The following is a 19,789-nucleotide window of genomic DNA, read 5'->3' on the forward strand; positions in this document are numbered from 1 at the left end:
GTGGGTACCCGCCTCCAGAACATCAGCACCTGGCATAGGAAAGCCTAGTAGAGCTGCACAGAGGTGGCTTAAATAGTCTAGGGAGGTGGGCTAGTGATCCATAGAGAGGATGACCCATGCCCATAAGCCACTCTAACCACTGCATTCATGGTGAGAGATGTGCATCCACCAAAACCCTACTGTACTGTCATACAGGTGGCACCTGCAGCCATAAGGGCTATTGGGGTGCTAGAAAGGTGTGTATAGTAGGTTTGGGGGGAGCTCATTATGACCTATAAGGGAGTTGTGGTGAGATGTTTATGTGGCACCCTTTTGGTGAAGTTCACAGCAGTGCCCCACTACTCTGTTGCCATGTCTGGGTGTCCAGTCCATCACTCTGCTGACCCCTCCCACGTCCAAAAGGTCCTGTTCTGGGCATTTAGGACTTGGCCGATTTTTGCAGTAAACAGCTGGACGATTTTCGAAGAAATATTTACATGCCTAGCGCCCTAGGCCCAAAATGGATTTAGATTGTTGTTTTGTTTTGTTATCATGCCCCTCTACGCATCTGTGAATTTGTAGTTTGTGCTTCCTCGAAACGGCAAGAACTCCTTGGAAAACTCGAGTTTCCCTCCTTGCCCTTGCAGACGTAGGGAATGAACTTCGCCAGGCTCGTTTCCCGCTGGGGTTTTTTTTTTATGAATGGAATCCGAGAGTTGAATGAAACAGCGGGCCTGGGGAGAAAAAAAAAAGCCAGCTCTCGCGATTGGCTGACAGAATCGCGCCCCGCCTTCTTCCCCCGCTCTGATTGGTGGGATCGCGCGCGGGGCCCAGGCTTCATTCAGAAAAAAAAGAAAAGCGCGTGAAACCGGAGCCGAAGGAAACCCGAGAGCATGAAAGGAAACTCAGCGGCGCTGCGTCTCCCCCGGGCCAACAAAAGCGAGCGGAAAGGCGAGTCCTCGCCAAAGCGGCCGTGATTTTGCGGCCCTCGGCAGGTAAGACGGGCGTTTCCGAAGGAGCCTCGAGCCCTCGCGCGCGCGAGTCTCCATGTGTGCGGGGAGGGGGAGGGGGAAGCGATGGCATTCCAAGGGAAAACGCGCTGTACGAACGTCCAGATCTGGGAGGGGGGAGACACCCCCCAACTATTTGATTACTCAAGTTTAGACCTGGGATGAAAGTGAAGGACAAGGGACCCTTTTTCCGTTTCCTAGGGCTACAATCGGAAGTATTTTCTTCCCTCCCCTCCCCCCCCCCCCCGATTTTAAAAAGCTTGCCTTGTTTAAAAAAAAAATCGTCTCCTGGCCAGATCTAGAACTTCAGATACCTATTTTCGTTTCCAGATCTATTGGCAGATCCTTCCCCCCCCCCCCCAGGTAAGGTCTTCTGGGCTGGATCTTGTGGCAAAAAGCTCGCTGGCTCGCGCTCTCTGCGTGCATATTTTTTTTTTTTTTGTGAATGGAGCTCATTATCCATGCATGGTTCTGCCTTCCCATTCATGTTTTTCAGCCTCCGTCTTTCCTCCGGCCTTGGGAGGGGGAGGAAAGAAGAAGAAGAATAAAAAAAGATCCTGCCTCAAATGCCTACAAAAAGTTAACCGATGGACCACAGAAGAAAAGGCTACGTGGATCAGCAGGTCCCCTACACTTTAACCACTGTAAGTATGAAAACTATTGTGTCTGGTTTTCCCTCTTCGGGTCACTTGAGGTTTCTGATAGTTTTCTGCCTGCTTAACATTTAGGCTCCTTTTACGCTTTATCGCATGCCACTTTGAAGCGCACGCTAGCCTAAAAACGAGGGCAAATTAGCGCGTGCTTCGTAAAAGGAGCCCTTAAAATCTTCCTCCTCAGAGTTCTGCAAGATCTGCCATTACCAGATCTACTCAGAAATTAAAATTGGCCTTTCCTGCGTCGAAAGACGTTATCTGCATTGGCAAATTAGGGAAGGCTCTACTTTTGGGGAAATAAGTTTGCTGCTCAACTGGGCGATCTGGGCGCTTTCCAAGCGTTTCGAAAACATCTGAAAACTTGGCGCTTTTCAAAGTTGTCCATTCCGCTCCTCTCCGTACTATTCCAAATCCACATTGCGCTTGTTCTCTTTTCTAAGTTTGTAAACCATGCCGAGTTCTACTGTCATAGAGAAGATGCGGTATATAAGCCCCCCCAATCCATATATACCCACACTGTATTTAACATAGAATGGGCACATTCGGGTCATTTTTAGTCTTCTCTGGAATTTGAAACACTACCCCTTTTAAGAATGAAATTTTATTTGCCTGATCACATCGATTTGCCTCTTGAGGATGGCTTCTGAAGCTCCCGTGTGCTCTCTCTCCTCTAGACCCTCCAAGGAAATGGGAACTTGGGCAGAACCTTAATACCCATCAGAAGCAATTTCATGGACACGGAATTGCCACCGCAGGAATCGGAAGGTAACGCTAACAAATCATACAACAGTGAATCTCTTTATAGCTTTCGTGGCTCTTTCCCCCTCCCCCAAATCTTTCTCAATCAAAGGCAGGCCACGCGTCTTATAATAAGCTCATCCTGCAATTAAAACGTTTAAGCAGAATGATTTTCAGTAGCTCCTTAAATAATAATAACTTTTCATTTCGACAGATCTCTTCCAGGATTTAAGCCAGTTTCAGGAGACGTGGCTGACAGAAGGTGAGTGTGGTTTACTCCCCGTTTGTTTGGTTTTTTTTTAATGTACGTTTTGGCTCATTCTTCGTTTATTTAGCTCCCCTTATATCAAACGTTTAAATATGTTTTTCTTTTTATCCCTGCCAACTTGCTGGGGTTGTGTAAAGGCAGAACTATGAATCGTGCTATGTATTTGCTTACGAAATGAGCTTTGGCTCCTGGACCATTTTCCTAGTTTTAAAAATAATTTTTTGTTTGCCTTGTCTACCAGTAGTAGCTGAGACTTGGGGGTTAACCGTGTTACTTCCCAGTTTCTAGTCAATGATTTCCCTCATACCTGAAAAAATTACATTAGGATGTATGCTCTTAATAAAAACGTGTTTTCCCCACCCCGTGATTGGAACTTTGTACGTTCAATTTTGCTTCTGTTCTGACATTTTCTTTAAAACAGCAGGCTTGTTTGATTTATAAGATGTTTTTGCTCAGGACTTGTCTTTGAAAGAAAGCAAAAGAATCCCTTTGAGTCCAATTAATGGAAACTCGAGTCTGGCTAATGGACTCTTAAAGGTGTTCTGTCGGCAGTCGACCTTAATGGCTGTGATTGTGTGCAGCACGAGTTAATCTGGCTTTTTTTTTAAATTTAAGTTTCTAAACATGTAGGGGCATAGGCTCCCAAATCTATGCTGAGATCACAGCGTTCTTTAAGGCTAGGGGGTTAATGGTACCACTCCCTCCTGATAAGCAGAGATTTCTTTGCTTAAATTTGTATCCTGTGGTCTTTGATGGCATTCAGAGACTGGATGGTTAGGATTTTGCAAAATGCTGATTTAATTTTATATAGTGTATGTAAAATATAGATAGCTGGGATCTGTTAAATTCAGATGCAGAAAATAAAGGGGGGGTTTCCTTCCTATCTAGTTAGCCAGCTGTCGGGTGTACGTTTTTTTTTTTTGTTTGGTTTTTTTTTTTTGTCTGAATGGATTAATAGGCAACAACCAAGTCAAAACTTAGATAATAACTAGGCCCAACTCCCACCGTAGTTCTGATTATTACATAGGATGGAAGGGTGTAACGATTTGCTTGGGTACAAATGCATGATATACATAGAGTATTGTGACTCAAATTGCTGCCTTGGTTTGCTTATGGTTCCTGTGTCCTCCGCACCCCCCACCCTACCCAATATAAAAATTGGATTGAAAAATGGATTTCCTTCTGGTTAAATTGAGGTGCAGGATGTCGTCGGCGCCCATTCTGAATCTGGTTCTCAAATTCCCTTCATCTGTCCAGCTCTTGGTGAGAGACTCGGTACTGGGGGGTGTTATGGGGTGTGTTTACAGAGCAGCTGCAGAGCTGATAAATGGGATCAACCGGCTTTCACAGTAGAGCAGACTGAAATGAAGAGGCGTGATCTTTATGGAGCAATAGAGAGACCTTATGGTTGTGAAATATTTGAGGGTCCCCCAGAGCTGATAACACAAGCTAGTGACAGGTTGAAAGTACAGAGGTACCTTGGTTTCCCAGCATAATTCGATCCAGAAGCATGCTCGTAATCCAAAGTGCTCGTATGTTGAAATAATGGAAACTCGGACGATTTGTTCCACATCCCAAAAACTTTAATACAAAATACGGTACTGTATGTACTTGTATTGCAAGATCTCACTCGTTTCGAACAGTCGCTACACTGCGGGCGAATTGGGTGTGATGCTTTTATTACGTTCGGCCGCGCTCAGCGTGAGATGTGCGTATGTTGTGCGCGCTTGAACTGCGGGTGCATGTATCACGTTCAGCTGCGATCAGTGATGTGTATTGTGCATATTTGACGTGACGCTCGTACTGCAAGACGACGCTCGTTTCTCCAGTTAAAATTTAAGAAAATGTTTTGCTCGTCTTGCAAAATGCTCGTAAACCACGATACTCGTTATCCAAGGATTGACTGTACTGTAAGGAATAATTCCTCACTACTGCCCTCCCCCAGCCCCTCCCTGCCTGTTTTACAGACCAGATAAGGTGGACCTAGAACACCCTGCTATTTGAATTTGTCGCAGAATGGATTTTCTCCATATCTGCCTTAGTTCATCTTGAGTCCCTCCCCCACCCTAGGTTCTTCCAAAGTTGGGTGAAGAGGGAGTCCACCGACAAGTGGAATTGGAATGCTCATCCTTTTCCGCAGTGCATTTTAAACTAGAAGGAGAATCATGCTCCGACTGACCTTGCTACCACTCCCTAAATGCTGCTGAACTGTGGTTGGGCTTTGGGGTGACTGTCCCCCTAAATCAGGGGTAGGCAATTCCAGTTCTAGAGAGCCACAGTCAGGTCAGTTTTTCAGGATATCCACAGTAAATAAGCGTGAGATAGATTTACTTCTCAAGGAGGCAGTGTATGAAAATCCATCTCATACATATTCATTGTGGATATCCTGAAAATCTGACCTGGCTCCGGCTCTCGAGGACTGGAATTGCCTACCCCTGCCCTAAATGATGCTTTATTCGTATTTTTGTGGAGGCTTGAGCTGAAAACATTTTCTAGTGGCAGATTTTACTATGCCACTGTGTAAGATAGCATGGACACTGTTGGGGAAGAGTGCCGAACATGTAAACCTACAGGTTTCACAATATACTAGGACATTATGCAATATTTATTTAGTTTGGTTTTAAGTTATGTGAGCCACTGAAAATGAAGTGTCCCAAAATAAGATCATAAGGACTTCTCTGTTATTTTTACTGCATTTCTTTTTTTGGCTTCCTTTAATTTTACCCTTCTAGTATAGAAAGAAAGCCAAACAATTTATATAGGTTTGGAAAGCTGGACTTTATTTTCCCTCAGAAAGCTCAGAGACCCGCAAGAAGAGCTCTGGCTGAGGATCCAGAAACCCTGGCAGCAGACTAAAGTGGCGGCTCGCAAAGGGTGAGCCAGTGAGAGATCCTTATTTGCATTACTCTGCTTGCTCTCATCTCTCCGAGTGCTTTTAGAAAAATGATGGCAGATAAAGGCCAAAAGGCCCGTCCAGTCTGTCCATCCACAGCATCCATGTTTTTTGGGATGGGAAGTGGCAGCAGTGACGGGGTTATACTGTGTTCATCCAGCTGCAGATACTCTATAAGTAATCCTACGTTGCGTCCCCTCCGAGAAGCAGAGCTGTGGGCTTTCTGTGGCAAATTTTACTTGCAAATAGGTGAAATTACCTGGAGCTAGTTCCAGAATCTGCTGTAGAAGAAAGATAGATAAATTTGAAGTTGTTTTTTTTTTTTTTTTTTAAATTTATTAACCATTTTTATTTAATGGGATGGATTAAATATAAAAGTCCAGTAGATGCTGAAGGTCGACTAGCACCACCATGCATCCCATATTTATAGCATATCCTCTTTGATTATATGATGCATGGGTAAACATGCTAAAAAGGAATGAAATATTTGCTTTTCTGTATTCTTAACCAGTTATTGAGGGATGTGGAATGGTTCAGTCTGCACACTGTGGGTCTCCCAAACATTTCTTTAGAATTTTGGTATTTTGCATCTCAAAATCCAGCTGTGTTTTAAATGTGGCTTGGAATGCGGGCTAAGGATTGTTGGTGTCAGGGATGAGCTTCAAGAGGAAACTTCCTAAAATATGCCTGTGGTGCTTTTTCAGTTTTATCACTCCTTCGACCTCGCTCCCCCCCCCCCCCCATTTTTTGTGCTTAATTTTTTTTATCCTCTCTGCCTGCTATAGCAGAGGGTCATGAAAACGCTTGTTGATCCACCCACAGAAACATCTGGGGAAAGAAAAAGAAATGGCAGATGTGTTTGTACTGAGAGAGGGGCGTGAATGTATTTTTACAGCGAAGGTGAAACTTTTTTTTTTTTTGTTTGTTTTAGACTGACCTAATACTTTGCATTCACTGGCCTGATGGAGGAGGCCTTTTTCAATTTTCTGTGTTGCAGGATCTGCCGTAGGTAGCCCCATCCCTTTGAGCTGTCTGGTGCTTATGTAGTGGGCACAGCTCTGGAAAGCTGGTCAGATGTACAGTGTTGAAATGTCTCATCAGAGCCGGTATCTCTGTGGACTAACCTGGCAGTTGCATTATGTCACTCGCTCATTAAAACGCTTGCTGTGATTGGGTAGGGTTTTTGGGAGGCTTGGAGGTTCTGTACCCAGACTGGTTGGGGTTCAGGTGCAGCGTGACTGTGTTAGTTTTCCTTGTTGGACAAATTACATCAGGAGTTGGCTGCAGGAGGGGCGGTGTTGGTTGTTTTTCTTAGATATTTCATCATCCCATTGATACTTTGAGTCACGATGAGCTTCTTTGGAGGCTGGGAGATGTGGGCTGTGACGGACTAGTGAGTTGGTTTTCGTTGTGTTTTGGGAAAACTGATATGGCAGCAGGTGAGCTGGGGAGGACTGTCTTTTGCTATGAGGGGTACTTCAGGGATTGGTCCCATTATCGAGGTTTAGGGTCTCTCTTTTGGGATAATGCTGTGTTGTGTTTGTTATAATTTATGCTAATATATATCCCTGACCTTAATCCCCTGGTTGATACCATCTCTATTGGACCGTTGAGCATCATTTATTAATAGGTTAAAGGAAAAATAGGATGTACCAAACTATTAGGGAGTTAATAGGAAGACACAGGTAAATTGCTTTGCCCTTAAGTTGCAGGGATTGGGTACTTGAAGTAAAAAAAAACACAATAGTTTTTGAGTCACTTTAGATACTTTTTTTCCCATGACTGATGAGATCAAAAGGATAGCATGAGTTGCATACTTTAAATTGCAGCTTTTTGTAGACTTTGATACAGTCTTCAAAGAGGAATTTAATGTGTGCTGGTCCAAGGACTAATATTGGGGCTGGCTGACTCTATCATGATTTGTCTAGGTCAGATCTTTCCAAACTGTGGGTTAGGACCCCATTTGGGGTCACAACCTAGGTGGGCTCTCCATAGGTGCATCAGTATTCTGCACCTTTAGGGGTCACACACATTTTATTTGGCCAAAATCGTGGAGTCGCAGCCACAGAAAGGATTGGGAAGCATTGCTCTAGGTCTCTGTGCAGGCATGCCTGAAAGTGTTAACAGATGATTCAACATTTCGGCAGCGTGATTAATCGGTTGCTGTGGTCAACGGGCATATTGATTCTCATCTGATGACTTGGCACAGGTTGCTGGTGGAAATATCAGTCTTTGCATGCCAGTGTAAATGCCGATATCAGAAAGCCACTCTTCCTACCTGATGCAGAAATTTCATGGGAGTGTGGTTTGGGTGAGACGCTGTCCATTTGCATCATGTTTCAAAATGTCTTCCATTGGCTCCAAGGCCTGGACGAGAGCCAGCTAACTGCTTGTTTGGACTTGGGATTGTCACCAGTGAGTGACGGGTTAATTGTATAATCTCAAATACTAGTTTTTACCCTGCACTTTAATGCTGCTTCGTGCAATTCAGCCATGTATTTTGCCATGTGTAAAGCCCATTCCTGTTTTATTTTTTCCCTTTTTCTTTCTGAAGAGGCTGGTCATGCCAGCGTCCATGTATTTCATACTTTATTTTACAAAAGACTTCGCGCTCAGCAGAGCCTTTTGTAAAATACCAGATGAATTGTGAGCATCCTAACCTGGATGTTCAATTTCTGCCTCCGCATTCTGTGCAAAACAAGGCCTCACAGATGATGATATGGCCAAACCTGCTGTGTATTTAAAAAAAAAAATGTTACCGCAACCTTATGTTCCATCACGCACGCCACGCTCACGTAAACAGGTAGTGTCTGTTCTGTTGTTGTGTTCAGGAGTGAAGCTGGTTTCCCTGGGAGCTCGGCTGGTTTTCAGTGGCAGCACTAGACTGTGAAATTCTTTACCGCAGGCGTTTAACCTCATTTTACTAAACCGTGATGGTGGTTATTAGCGCAGGGAGCTGTGCTGAATGCTCCGCGCTGCTCCCGACGCTCATAGGGACTCTGAGCGTCGGGAGCAGCACGGAGCATTCAGCATGGCTATCGCGGTTAGAGAAGAAAATGATCGGTTCATTAAACACCCCCTGCCGTTTGCTCTGGCTTTTTCTCAAGATTGCTAATGTATTGTTTAGGAGAGTGTAGCATGGTCAGTAAGTTGCTAAAGTTTGTAAGAAGCTGGATATTATGGGGATTGTGTGTGTGTTTAGTTTATTTTTACTGAATAGTCTACTATACAAACAAGCAAAAAATACTGGAAAGCAAATACTTTCTCGCGGTTTTATCATATTCTCAAGGGTTTTTACAGAAAACTGCGAATAACATATGAGAAAGATATTCGTGGTTTTTCCATATTCGCGGGTCATTTCATTCCCCCCCCCCAATCACCATGAATATGGAGGGAGAAGTGTACTTTAGCCACAATGAAATCTAACAATTGCTTAGGTTCAAAAAATAGGTAGTTTTTTTTCCCACTTAAAGCAGTGTCTGGCAAACTTTCTGGCTGGCGGCACACTCAATCCAGTGCCCCGACCAGAAGGCACCCGGAAGTGTGTGGACATTGGCGCGATGATGTCCGCGCATGCGCATAGGCCCATCTGGCAGCGACCCGCTTCAGTGGAGGGATCCGGGAGCTGCAAGGGAGAGGAGGAGAGTCACCTGCGCCTGCAGACTTCCTACAGGACATGCCTCTCGCCACGAGTCAGCCGGCATGGATGACTCTCCTCCTTGCCAGCGTGTCGCAGCAGGAAATTTCACTATGTAGGATCCACCCAAGGTTTGGACTCTAGGTCTATATGCCAAGAAGTCTTTCCTCCTTTTCTGTGTTACTTGAGATATATCAGGAACCTAGAAATTGCTCATTAATATGTCTGAAATAAGTCCGGAGAATCGAGACCCTATCAAATTCCAAAGCAAATGTCACAATGAGAGAAGTTACTTCCGAGGAGTTTTCCAGAAAGTTACTTAAATTCATCTGAACATTATCTCCTTTAGCTGTATCAGTAGGTGTTGAATATATTGGGCTTATATGATTTTGCATGCTGACTTTTAAGTTGTTCTGTTACATTGGTGAAGAACCGAAAACCAAATGGAACTGCAAATCTCTGGATGCACTGGGTTAAAACCAGGATTGGATTAGCTTGCTTAGTTGAACTGGGGTGAGATGGCTATTCCAGACAGGGATGTGGAGAGAGAATATCTACACAGAGAAGATAGGAGGTGGAACAGTGAATGAACATGACTGGACAGCAAGTTAGTGAAAGGATTGGAAAATGAGGGTGGTTTGACTGGGGAGATAAGAATTGCCGTACTGGGACAGACCGAAGGCCCGTCAAGCCCAGGATCCTGGTTCCACAGTGACCAAATACAGGTCCCAAGTATTGGCAGAAACCCAAATAGAGGCAACATTCCAGAGCTGAGGTTATGATGTCATAATGCCTCATTCCACCAATGCCTAAGAGCCAACCTCATCAGTGATGTCACAATGGCTTGACTGTTCTATACTTGGCTCATGTAAGAACATAAGAATTGCCGTACTGGGACAGCATCCTGTTTCCAGCAGTGGCCAACCCAGGTCCCCAAGCACCTAGCTAGATCCCAAGTAGCAGAACAGCTCAAAGATTTACAAACCAAATCAGTTCTAAAGGAAAATTGGTGTTCAACCACATTTGGACCTGATGCATCAGATGTTTGACAGCATAAACAGCATCCCGATGAGGCCAAGTTGATTTGTTAGCATGTCTCTGATCTACGTGAAACCTCATGCTGCACTTCAGGCAAAATTTGAATAATAAAGTCCATTGCTTTTTTGCATGAATGATTTTCTTTTGACCAATGCCACATCTGTATTCACTGATTTTTATTAGTTAGATGCTGTTGATTCATGCTCGCATCCTAGAGACTTGATGAGTTACAGATCTAAAAAGAAATTGGTTTTGTGCTAGTCCGATAAGGTCTGTCAGCGTCATCCCCTTGGTTGTTTTCAACGTGTCCAGCCATCTGATTGCAGGTCGCCCTCTTCGCCTGGTTCCTTCGATCTTCCCAAACACAATGTCCTTCTCCAATGAACTTTCTCTTCAGATGGTGTGACCAAAATAAGACGGTTGGAACGTCATCATTTATGCTTCGAGTGACATAGCTGGTTTGAACTTTTCGAGAATCGATTTTGTTAGTTCTTCTGGTGGTCCAAAGCACACACAAAATCCTTCACCAGCAACAAAGCTTAAATGAATCGATCTTTCTGTCTTGTTTCCGTAGTGTCCAGCTTTTGTAATTGACCGCTGAGAAAATGAGATGCCAAAATCACAATATTTTGGACCCCTTTTTCTTAATTTTTTAAGGATGGGCTGCTGGATTGAATGTTGTGCTACTGTATTAGAGCACTAATACTCAGCCTTGCAGAAGTTCAAGCTTGTAAATGTACCTTCTTTATCTTCAGCAGGAGAGACCTCAGGCACGTAGACCCCGCCCCCAAAAATAAGGGCTTGCTTGTTTTATAGCTCTTTAGAACTAGGCTCAGGAGTAATCTAAGGAAATACTTTTTTACAGAAAAGGTGGAATATGTGTGGAACAGTCTCCCGGAAAAGGTAGTGGAGAGGGAGACTGTGTCTGAATTTCAAGAAAGCATGGGATAGATACCTGGGATCTCTTAGAGAGAGGAAGAAATAATGGCTATTGCGGATGGGCAGACTATCTGCCATCATGTTTCTAAGGAGAAGATAAGAATTGCTGCTGGGTCACTGACAAAAGAGGCGATTGATTAATGTTCGTTTAGGTAGGATTAAGATCCTGAGGCAAGTCTTGGGTTTCTTGAGAGTGGGCCTCTTGAACTAAAAGTAGTTTTGAAAAGCATAAATGCTCCTTGCATAGAGTCTCAGCTTTCAGTTGGTGGCCCCTGCCTGTTGAGGTGGGTTTCTTAGACTAGCTATAAGGAAACGTCTTGGCATGTCCACTGCAGATATTCAGGAGAATCGAGACCACCTTGGAGGAGTGAAAAGATTGAATGACCAAGAACTGAGTGGATAATCGCAAGTATTCCCCTTTTCTCTGGATCGCTTCCCCTGACGCCACCGCTTTTGGGTTTTTTTAAGAAAAAATTAAATAAACGAACGGGACCAAGAAACTTCTCCTGATGGCGCTCTTTGGAGTTCCATGCAAACTTAGAGAAACTCAGATTGAAACGAGGGATTCTGTAATTGTCAACAAAAGGATGACATATCTACCCTTATAACATTTTAGCTTCTAGCCAGTGCCAGTAAAAACAGAGATTATAGACCATGCTTGCTTTCTGTTCCTGAAGCCAGTAGAGAATGCCCTTCTAAATACCGGATGTCTGTTTACGACACCGTGACCTCTTAACTTGCTCTATGGATTATTACAAGTATTGCTGCCCACCAAGAATTTTAAAATGGATTTTGTTTGGGAATAGATTGGTGATACGGCTTTGGAAATCTTGTTGGGTAGATTGGATGGACCATGCAGGTCTTCATTTGTCATCATTTACTATGTTACTGTGTATGTGAATGAGCCGTTCATAGAGACTGCGTCGGAATGTTCTGCTTTTGCTGGTCCTTCTGTGTGGAGCTGGTGAGACTATATTTTATTTATTTACCCAGGCTTGATATATTGCCAACATTGAACTAAAAATAATTCAACGAGGCACTTTACAAATAACACTCTGCAACAGAGGTTTTGGGGCATGAATTGTTCTATAGTGATTTGGGGGTCGCTGAATTTAAAACTGACCTTAATTTTTCAGTATAACCCTCTGATTTTTGGCAAAAGAGCAATAAAAATTAACATTTTCACTATATTGTCTAATGCTTGGAGTAAATGTTATAACAATCTGTGAAATATTAAAACAGTTTGTCTCAAATTAGATTTTTTTTCTTCCCCGATAATCTTAGTAGTATGAGCACGGGGAAAGGTTTCACCAGGGCAGATGGAATTCATCAATGTTGGCTGACTATTATTGGACATTAATTAGAGATGCTCCAAATCTCATTTATAAACATATTTCAACAGCAAAACGATTCTAGAAAATAATATTTATAGGAACTCTTAAATCGGCGCAATGCGTTACATTATGACTTCTCATGCAATAAATAAATATTTGCGATTTGCTGAAAATTGTACGTGATCGGAGGTCAAATTCTATAAAGTAAACCTCATTTTCTTCTTGGCCCAGAAAAAAAAAGTAAAAATTTGTTGCACAGTGTCATTGAAAATCTGGAGAAGTAAGGAGGAGAGCTAAGACGGTGGAAAGAAAGGCGAATGACAGCATTATGTCAAAGTCTCGAGTGTTGAGGTTTTGATGGAAGAGTCGACTTTGTAACCTGCTTTTTAAATCTTGAGAAGGAAGGTTCCAATCTGGTCGCTAGTGGCCATTTGGGCATAGATGTTACGAAATGAATCAAAAGGGAACTGGGTTAGTTTTCGAGGGTCCTAGCTGCAGTAACAGGTAACATCATTTGCTCACGCTAGAGCAGTTTCCTCTGTGTATACTAATGTACATGTGTGTCTCTAGGCTGTGAGTCTGTCCAAGGGACGAGATCGTTTTTTCTTTTTTTTTTCTATGCTTTGTATTGATTCAGGAACTGATAAACTACCTTAAGCCTAGAGGTCATGATGAGCTCTTCACACCCTTTATCTCCTTAGTCTGACGAGAGTTAGCTGTAGGAAGCCCTTAAGTGGTATTGGATAAGGGGGTGCATGTGTTGACGTGTGTAATTTACAGACTTACAATGGTTCTTTTTCGCTGTACTAAGGAAGTTGGGAATCCTCAGGGAGCCCTTTAGGGGTGTTTCATGATAAGTGGTGATGTACTTAACAGCCAGAGACTATCCCTGTTTGCAGAGACTTTCTTGTTTTGTGGCCTGTGGAAGGTTGGGGGTATTATTTATTTATTTTAACAATTTCTATACCGTTTACAACTAAACGGTTTACATGCATAGTTTTAAAACAAAAACATGATAAAATAAGCATACAAACAAACCGTGAGTAGTTCATCAGCTCTACCGGAGAAGGAAAATTATTTCTACAAATAACAGCATCTTTAGTAATTTTCTATAAACTTCTGCATTTACATAAATCATTAAGGGGTTCTTATACAATCCACAGTTAGCACTAGCCTGCGTTTACCACAGCTGAAAAGGAGTTATTATGGGATGCACTGAGGCTTCCTGCAGTAATTTTGCAATGTGTGTGCGCGACACATGCGTTTACAAATTTAGTGCGTCTATATTCCCGTGTGATTATTGTGCGAGTCCTCGCTGCCTCCAAAAGCTCACAAGCTAGTATAATTTTTGGCCACATGCTAATGGCAAAATTTAAAGCATGACTGTTAATTCAAAAGATGGAAAATTGGCCATTTTCTACCCCTGTCAAAAAAAAAATGTTCTTGGAGTGCAGGAAAGATCTGCAGAAGGGTACGCTAAAGCCACCTTTTTCTGCAGCTTAAATGAAAGGATCCCTTAATATCTGGAGATATATGGATGAAAGGGTTTGAAGACCCAGCACAAATGGAAAATGGGCAATGTGGTAGGGCCAGGATAGGATTCATTTGAAGACAAAAAGGGCCAGATTCTCTAATATCGCCGGTAAAATCCAACAGGCTGCTATTGTGGCCGTAAATGTAACCATTTAAAAAAAGACGAGTCGTTCTCGGAACCGTGCATGCAAACGAAATTTGCGACGGGTCGCCAAATTTCCATGAGATGAGTCGCCGAATAATCCACAGAACGAGGCGTAAATGTGCGTCGGTGCCAAGAAAAAGCTACGCTGTAGGCACGCATATCGTGCTATTGGAGCGCAATATAGGCACACGTCACACGTGACTGTTGTGTCGATCGTAGGCATGCCAGCACTATTGGACGGAAGGGAGGGGAGGTGAAAGGATTGGCTTTCGACCAGGGCTGAGGAGTCGGAGGAAATTTCGGGTACCTGGAGTCGAAGTCAGAAGTACAAAAAACTGAGAAGTCGGAGTCGGAATATTTATCTACCGACTCCATTTTTGAACTTGGCATACCAATCACGAGCGATTCTTTCAGCTATAGCACCCACTATATACACAGCACAAATGTTGCGAGCAGCTTCTGCGGCCTTAGAACCTTGATTAAAAGCAAAAAGAAGGTGGTGTCGAAAATGCTCATTTCTCTCAACTTGACATTCCATTTTAACGATCTGAAAATTAATCAGTGCTGTGGAGTCTGAGTCGGAGGAAATTTCGGGTACCTGGAGTCGGAGTCGGAGTCTGAAGTACAAAAAACTGAGGAGTCGGAGTCGGAACATTTATCTACCGACTCCACAGCCCTGCTTTCGACAAGCACGCAGAAGACATGTCTTTAGTACAAGTGCCCAAGACGCATGCTTTTTGAGATTTTTTTTCCCCCTGAAACTATTATACAGCTATGCTACTATAATTTATGTGAATGGTGGTTTTTTTAAGGGTTTTTTTTTATCGTGAGCCACAGCCAGAAACACACACCTGTGACACGCTTTTCACAGTACCAGCACCTCTGGACCAGCTGGTAATTTGGTTGTCCAAAAGCCAGTACCACGCTTGGAGAATTGCCTGGCGAAGATGAAGAAATTGTCTGAAGTGCTCGTTGACATATTTAATGAGTCCCTTTTACTATCCCTTTAATATTTATGACCTCGTTATAATACATTTGCATGGCAGAGTCGGAGGCTGCTCGGAAAAGACCATGGCGGGCTGTTCTGATAATTGCGCGGAAAAAAAATGCTGCCACGCTAAACCAGCTGGCGGGACCCGATTTCTATAAACGTTGTCATAACTTAGCAGTAGGCGCCGTACCGCTGGCCAACATAGGGGTTCTTTTATTAAGGTCCGCTAACTGATTTAGTGCCTTAATAAAAGGGCCCCGTAATTACTTTAATTGGTTTTAATTGGTCAGTCACCTACAAAAATTGCGTTGGCACCAGCAGTCATGCTTAGGCGCTGTTTAAAGAATTGAGGCTAATGGCGTATACCAGAAAACGTAGGCGCCTGTAATGCGAGCCAGGGTTTTACCGGCCTACATTGCAAACACCTATGAAAATCCCATCTTAACGGTGCACCACAGCCTCAAGGAAAGCGAACAAAATGTTGGGTATCATTAAGAAAGGTATCACAACCAGGACGAAGGAAGTCATCCTGCCACTGTATCGTGCAATGGTGCGCCCACATCTGGAGTACTGTGTCCAGTACTGGTCGCCGTACCTCAAGAAAGACATGGCGGTACTTGAGAGAGTCCAGAGAAGAGCAACTAAGCTAATAAAAGGTATGGGGGATCTCTCATATACTGACAGACTGAAAAAGCTGGGGCTTTTCTCCCTGGAAAAGCGACGACTCAGGGGAGACATGATAGAAACCTTCAAGATCATGAAGGGCATAGAAAAAGTGGATAGGGACAGATTTTTCAAACTAAGGGGAACCACAGGTACAAGGGGGCACTCAGTGAAATTGAGAGGGGAAAGGTTTAGAACAAACGCCAGGAAGTTCTTTTTCACCCAGAGGGTGGTGGATACATGGAACGCGCTGCCGGAGGATGTGATAGGCATAAGTACGCTACAGGGATTCAAAGAAGGTCTGGACAGGTACCTGGAGGACAAAGGGATTGAGGGGTACAGATAGGAATAGAGGTAAGGTTATAGGGACAGGATTAGAGGTAAATTACAAAAATTAGTCAGAGACCACTGTTCAGGCAGTGGGCCTGATGGGCCGCCGCGGGAGCGGACCGCTGGGCAGGATGGACCTCTGGTCTGCCCCAGTGGAGGCAACTTCTTATGTTCTTATCTCCACCCCTAACCACGCCTATTTTGACCTTGGGAAACCATTAAGACGCCTCCTTAGACGTGACTATGATGCCTACCTTTGTAGGTGTCTACCAGTGCCTACTTTTTGTTTTTAATTGGCACGGTGAATTATCGTGCCAATTAAAAACAATTAAGATAGGCAGCGGTACGATGCCTACCGCTAACTTATGGCGCTGTTTATAGAATCTGGCCCTTAAGGCTCCTTTTTATTTAACGCGCGCAACTTTTAATCACATGCTACCCCTGCGCTAGCCGAAAAACTCCAAGAGGAGGTGGTAGCAGCTTGCGCGGCCGGCAGTTTAGCGTGTAATATTACGCTTGTTAAACCGCTACCGCTGCTTCGTAAAAGGAGCCCTTAGTCTGTAATCGATGTTGTTCACAATAAAGTGCACATATTGAAGGTTTAATGAAATACCACTAGATTTTTTTTTTTTCAGAAAATATCTTTTTATCGATGTATCATTGCTGGGTGTGAAAACATAAGTTAGAGCTATAATACCAAGAAATTTGCTCCATTAAGCAAAAATAATAGCAAATTTAAAGAAAAACGGGGCTTTATGTAATTAGTGGTTTTGAGGGACCCCAGGATGGGCTTTAAAAAATTTTTTTAAAAATTATTTTCTGATCAAGCGCAATCCAAATTCTTGGGAATGCACAATTTTTCCAACTTTTAGGTTTTTCTGGACAACCCTAATGTGACATATTGGAACAGGAGGTAAAAATGAGGAGATGAGATGGGTCTTAACACAGTCAATTTTATCAGTCATAGGCAGAATGATCCAGAAACTAAAGAGACCACACTGTGGTGTATCGAAACTGAAAAAGGCTTGAGTAAAATCAAAATACAGTAATATTGCTCCAAAGTCTGTGAGGATGTGACTGGAGCCATGATATTATATTACAGAATTGAATTGAAAGGAAACTCTGCAATGAGAGGGCATAGGATGAAGTTCAGAGGTGATAGGCTCCGGAGTAATCTAAGGAAATACTTTTTTACGGAAAGGGTGATAGATGCGTGGAACAGTCTCCCGGAAGAGATGGTGGAGCCAGAGGCTGTGTCTGAATTCAAGAGGGCCTGGGATAGGCCCGTGGGATCTCTCGGAGAGAGAAAGAGATAATGGTTACTGCGGATGGGCAGACTGGATGGGCCATCAAGTTTCTATGTTTCTATTCTTTCAAGTTTGATTTATGTATCCTTGGACTCTGCCTTTTATCAAAGCTATCAATGAATCCCTCTACACCCCTGTCCCTCCAAAAGTTCATTCAGGATTTAAATAGTAAGGATTTTGTTGAACTTCGCTTTAACGTAATAAATGAGATGGTGTCAGAGGTGCAGGGGTTGGAAGCATTTATCTTACAGCTGGTCTTTTGTCTCCAGCCGTTCCTCTGAGAATGGGTGACCTCTACAGAGGCAGTATTATCTCACTATTTCTGCATTTCAGCACACATTGGTACTTTCATCTCATCTGGCATGCAAAAAAACTTCTAAAAAATATTTCCTGCTTTGACAGTTTCCAGGTTTTTGAGCTTGAAATGGATGTGTAGCCAAAGGATTTATGCAACTGGGATGCAACATGTTTGTTCTTCCCTCAAATGCTTTCTTTGTAAGCTAGATTAGGATCCTTTAACAAATTTTTATTTTCTGGCTTATTTTAAGTCTTCCGCTTGTACCCTCCCTGTTGTTTTTTCCTTATTTGTCTTCTTTACTATCAACAATTGTATTTCTTTCCCCTTTTGTTTTATATGTTCTGTCTGGTTAGTCCAAATTGTTTATTCCGTCCCCTAGAAATTTTTAATTTTTAATTTTTGTACATCACTTAGAACTTTGAATAAGCGATTAATCACAATTTTTAATAAACTTGAAACTTTGAAGTTTCAAGTTTTATTTAAAATTTGATATGAATGCCCTTCAGTTACCTAAGCTATATACTGTATTTTTTTAAAACCATGAACAAGTAGTCGAAGGCCAAATAGGGAGGGCTATTGATTGAAACCAGAGCTGTAAGACTAGCAGAAAGATTTAAAGAGAGACATTTCTTACAGTATTCATGTCTAATTTCTGAAGTCTCAAAAGCATTTTTAAAGAGAGAGCCTTTTAGAGATCCTTTAAATCTCTCCAGAACTGTATCCTCCCTTAGATAAGCTGGTAAAGTGTTCCAGTGTGTGTGTTGGAGTTGTCTTTCCTTTTTCCTCATCACTGGTGCAGATTTGTGTCGTCATCTATATCCAAGCCTGATAAAGATATGGAATAGAAGTGGTTCCAGTCCTGACCCCCCCAGACTATGTTGCCTTTAATGACATCCACTCTGCTGATCGCCACCTCCTTAGTTCCGCCTGTCAATCCAATGTACAACTCCGTTGGTCCTCTGCTGTGCCGCCTGGCTCGCTGAGCTGTTTTGCAGAGTCCTGTCAAAAAGTCTTATGGAGTTGTTATCACTTGATCCGCTGCCATCAGTGCCTCAAGAAAGAACGCGATCAAATTTAATAAGACTTACATAGTAAACGACTACAGATAAAATGATTTATTCCTTTTTTTTTTTTAGCCCATCCTCCCAAAGGAGCTCAGAATGGTTAACAAATCAGGTACTTGAGTACCTATGTGTCTTGGCAGGCTCACAGTTTATCTAATGTACCTGGGGCAGTGGAGGATTAAGTGACTAGCTCAGGGTCTCAGGGAGCATTGCGGGGATTGAACCTATAACCTCAGGGTGCTGAGGCTATAGCTTTAACCACTATGCCTCACTCTCTTCCCTCCTAAAGACCTGCGTGGTCTATCCAATCTAGCCTACATTATCAACAGTGGCGTAGTAGGTGAGGGTCTGTCTTGGTGATGGTGCAAACACCTGTTCTCTTCTCCCCTCCTTCCCCGCCCACCCCCCCTCCCCACTGCCACATGTGTGCGCCATTTCTCTACCCAGCCTGTCCAGGAAGGTGAGCAAATCAAACCAAACAGTCCAAAAAGAGTTACTATGAAAGCTTGCTTTCCCCCCCAAAATCAGTGTTGTTTTATGGGCAGTCAATTTCAAATTTCCCGGACGTGTCCAGGCAGACGCAAGGCCTTTCTTTTGCTGAGACCCCAAATCTTGGCAGTAGGAGGCACTTTCTTCTTGAAGTTTCCTTCTAAATGCCTGGTCATGTGGGAAAATAATTCCTCTGTGTTTTTGGAATCAAGTCAGCTGGAATCTTTTTTTTTCTTTTGAATAAACCTGAGAAAAAAATCAGCTTAATCTACTCCATAAGGTAAATGTATATGATTTCCAGCAAAGTTGCGATTTATTTTCGTGATGTTTTCCGCTCCTTTCCTTCCCGTGGTGATTTTCTTTCATGCCATTTGCCTGATTTCTAATATTGTAATGCATTAAGAAATTTCAATTAAAAAAACAATCCCAAAAACAAAAAGTAATTTATTTATTTAAAAAATTTCTATACCGTTTTTTTCC

General features: G+C 43.0%; 1 protein-coding gene across 2 annotated transcripts in view; it reads left to right on the plus strand.

Moving 5' to 3' along the window:
- Positions 1–801: 801 nt before the first annotated feature.
- ETV4 (ETS variant transcription factor 4) overlaps positions 802–19,789 on the plus strand; it is a 117,958-nt gene continuing 98,970 nt past the window's right edge. For both annotated transcript variants that reach the window (XM_033917293.1, XM_033917292.1), the window contains exons 1-4: positions 802–974; positions 1,486–1,633; positions 2,317–2,407; positions 2,595–2,642. In XM_033917293.1, the coding sequence (XP_033773184.1) occupies positions 1,577–1,633; positions 2,317–2,407; positions 2,595–2,642 (196 nt within the window). In that variant the 5' untranslated portion in view covers positions 802–974; positions 1,486–1,576. The remainder of the gene's footprint in view (positions 975–1,485; positions 1,634–2,316; positions 2,408–2,594; positions 2,643–19,789) is intronic.

Source organism: Geotrypetes seraphini, chromosome 13 (genome assembly GCF_902459505.1).
Source record: "Geotrypetes seraphini chromosome 13, aGeoSer1.1, whole genome shotgun sequence".
NCBI classification, from domain to species: Eukaryota; Metazoa; Chordata; class Amphibia; order Gymnophiona; family Dermophiidae; genus Geotrypetes; species Geotrypetes seraphini.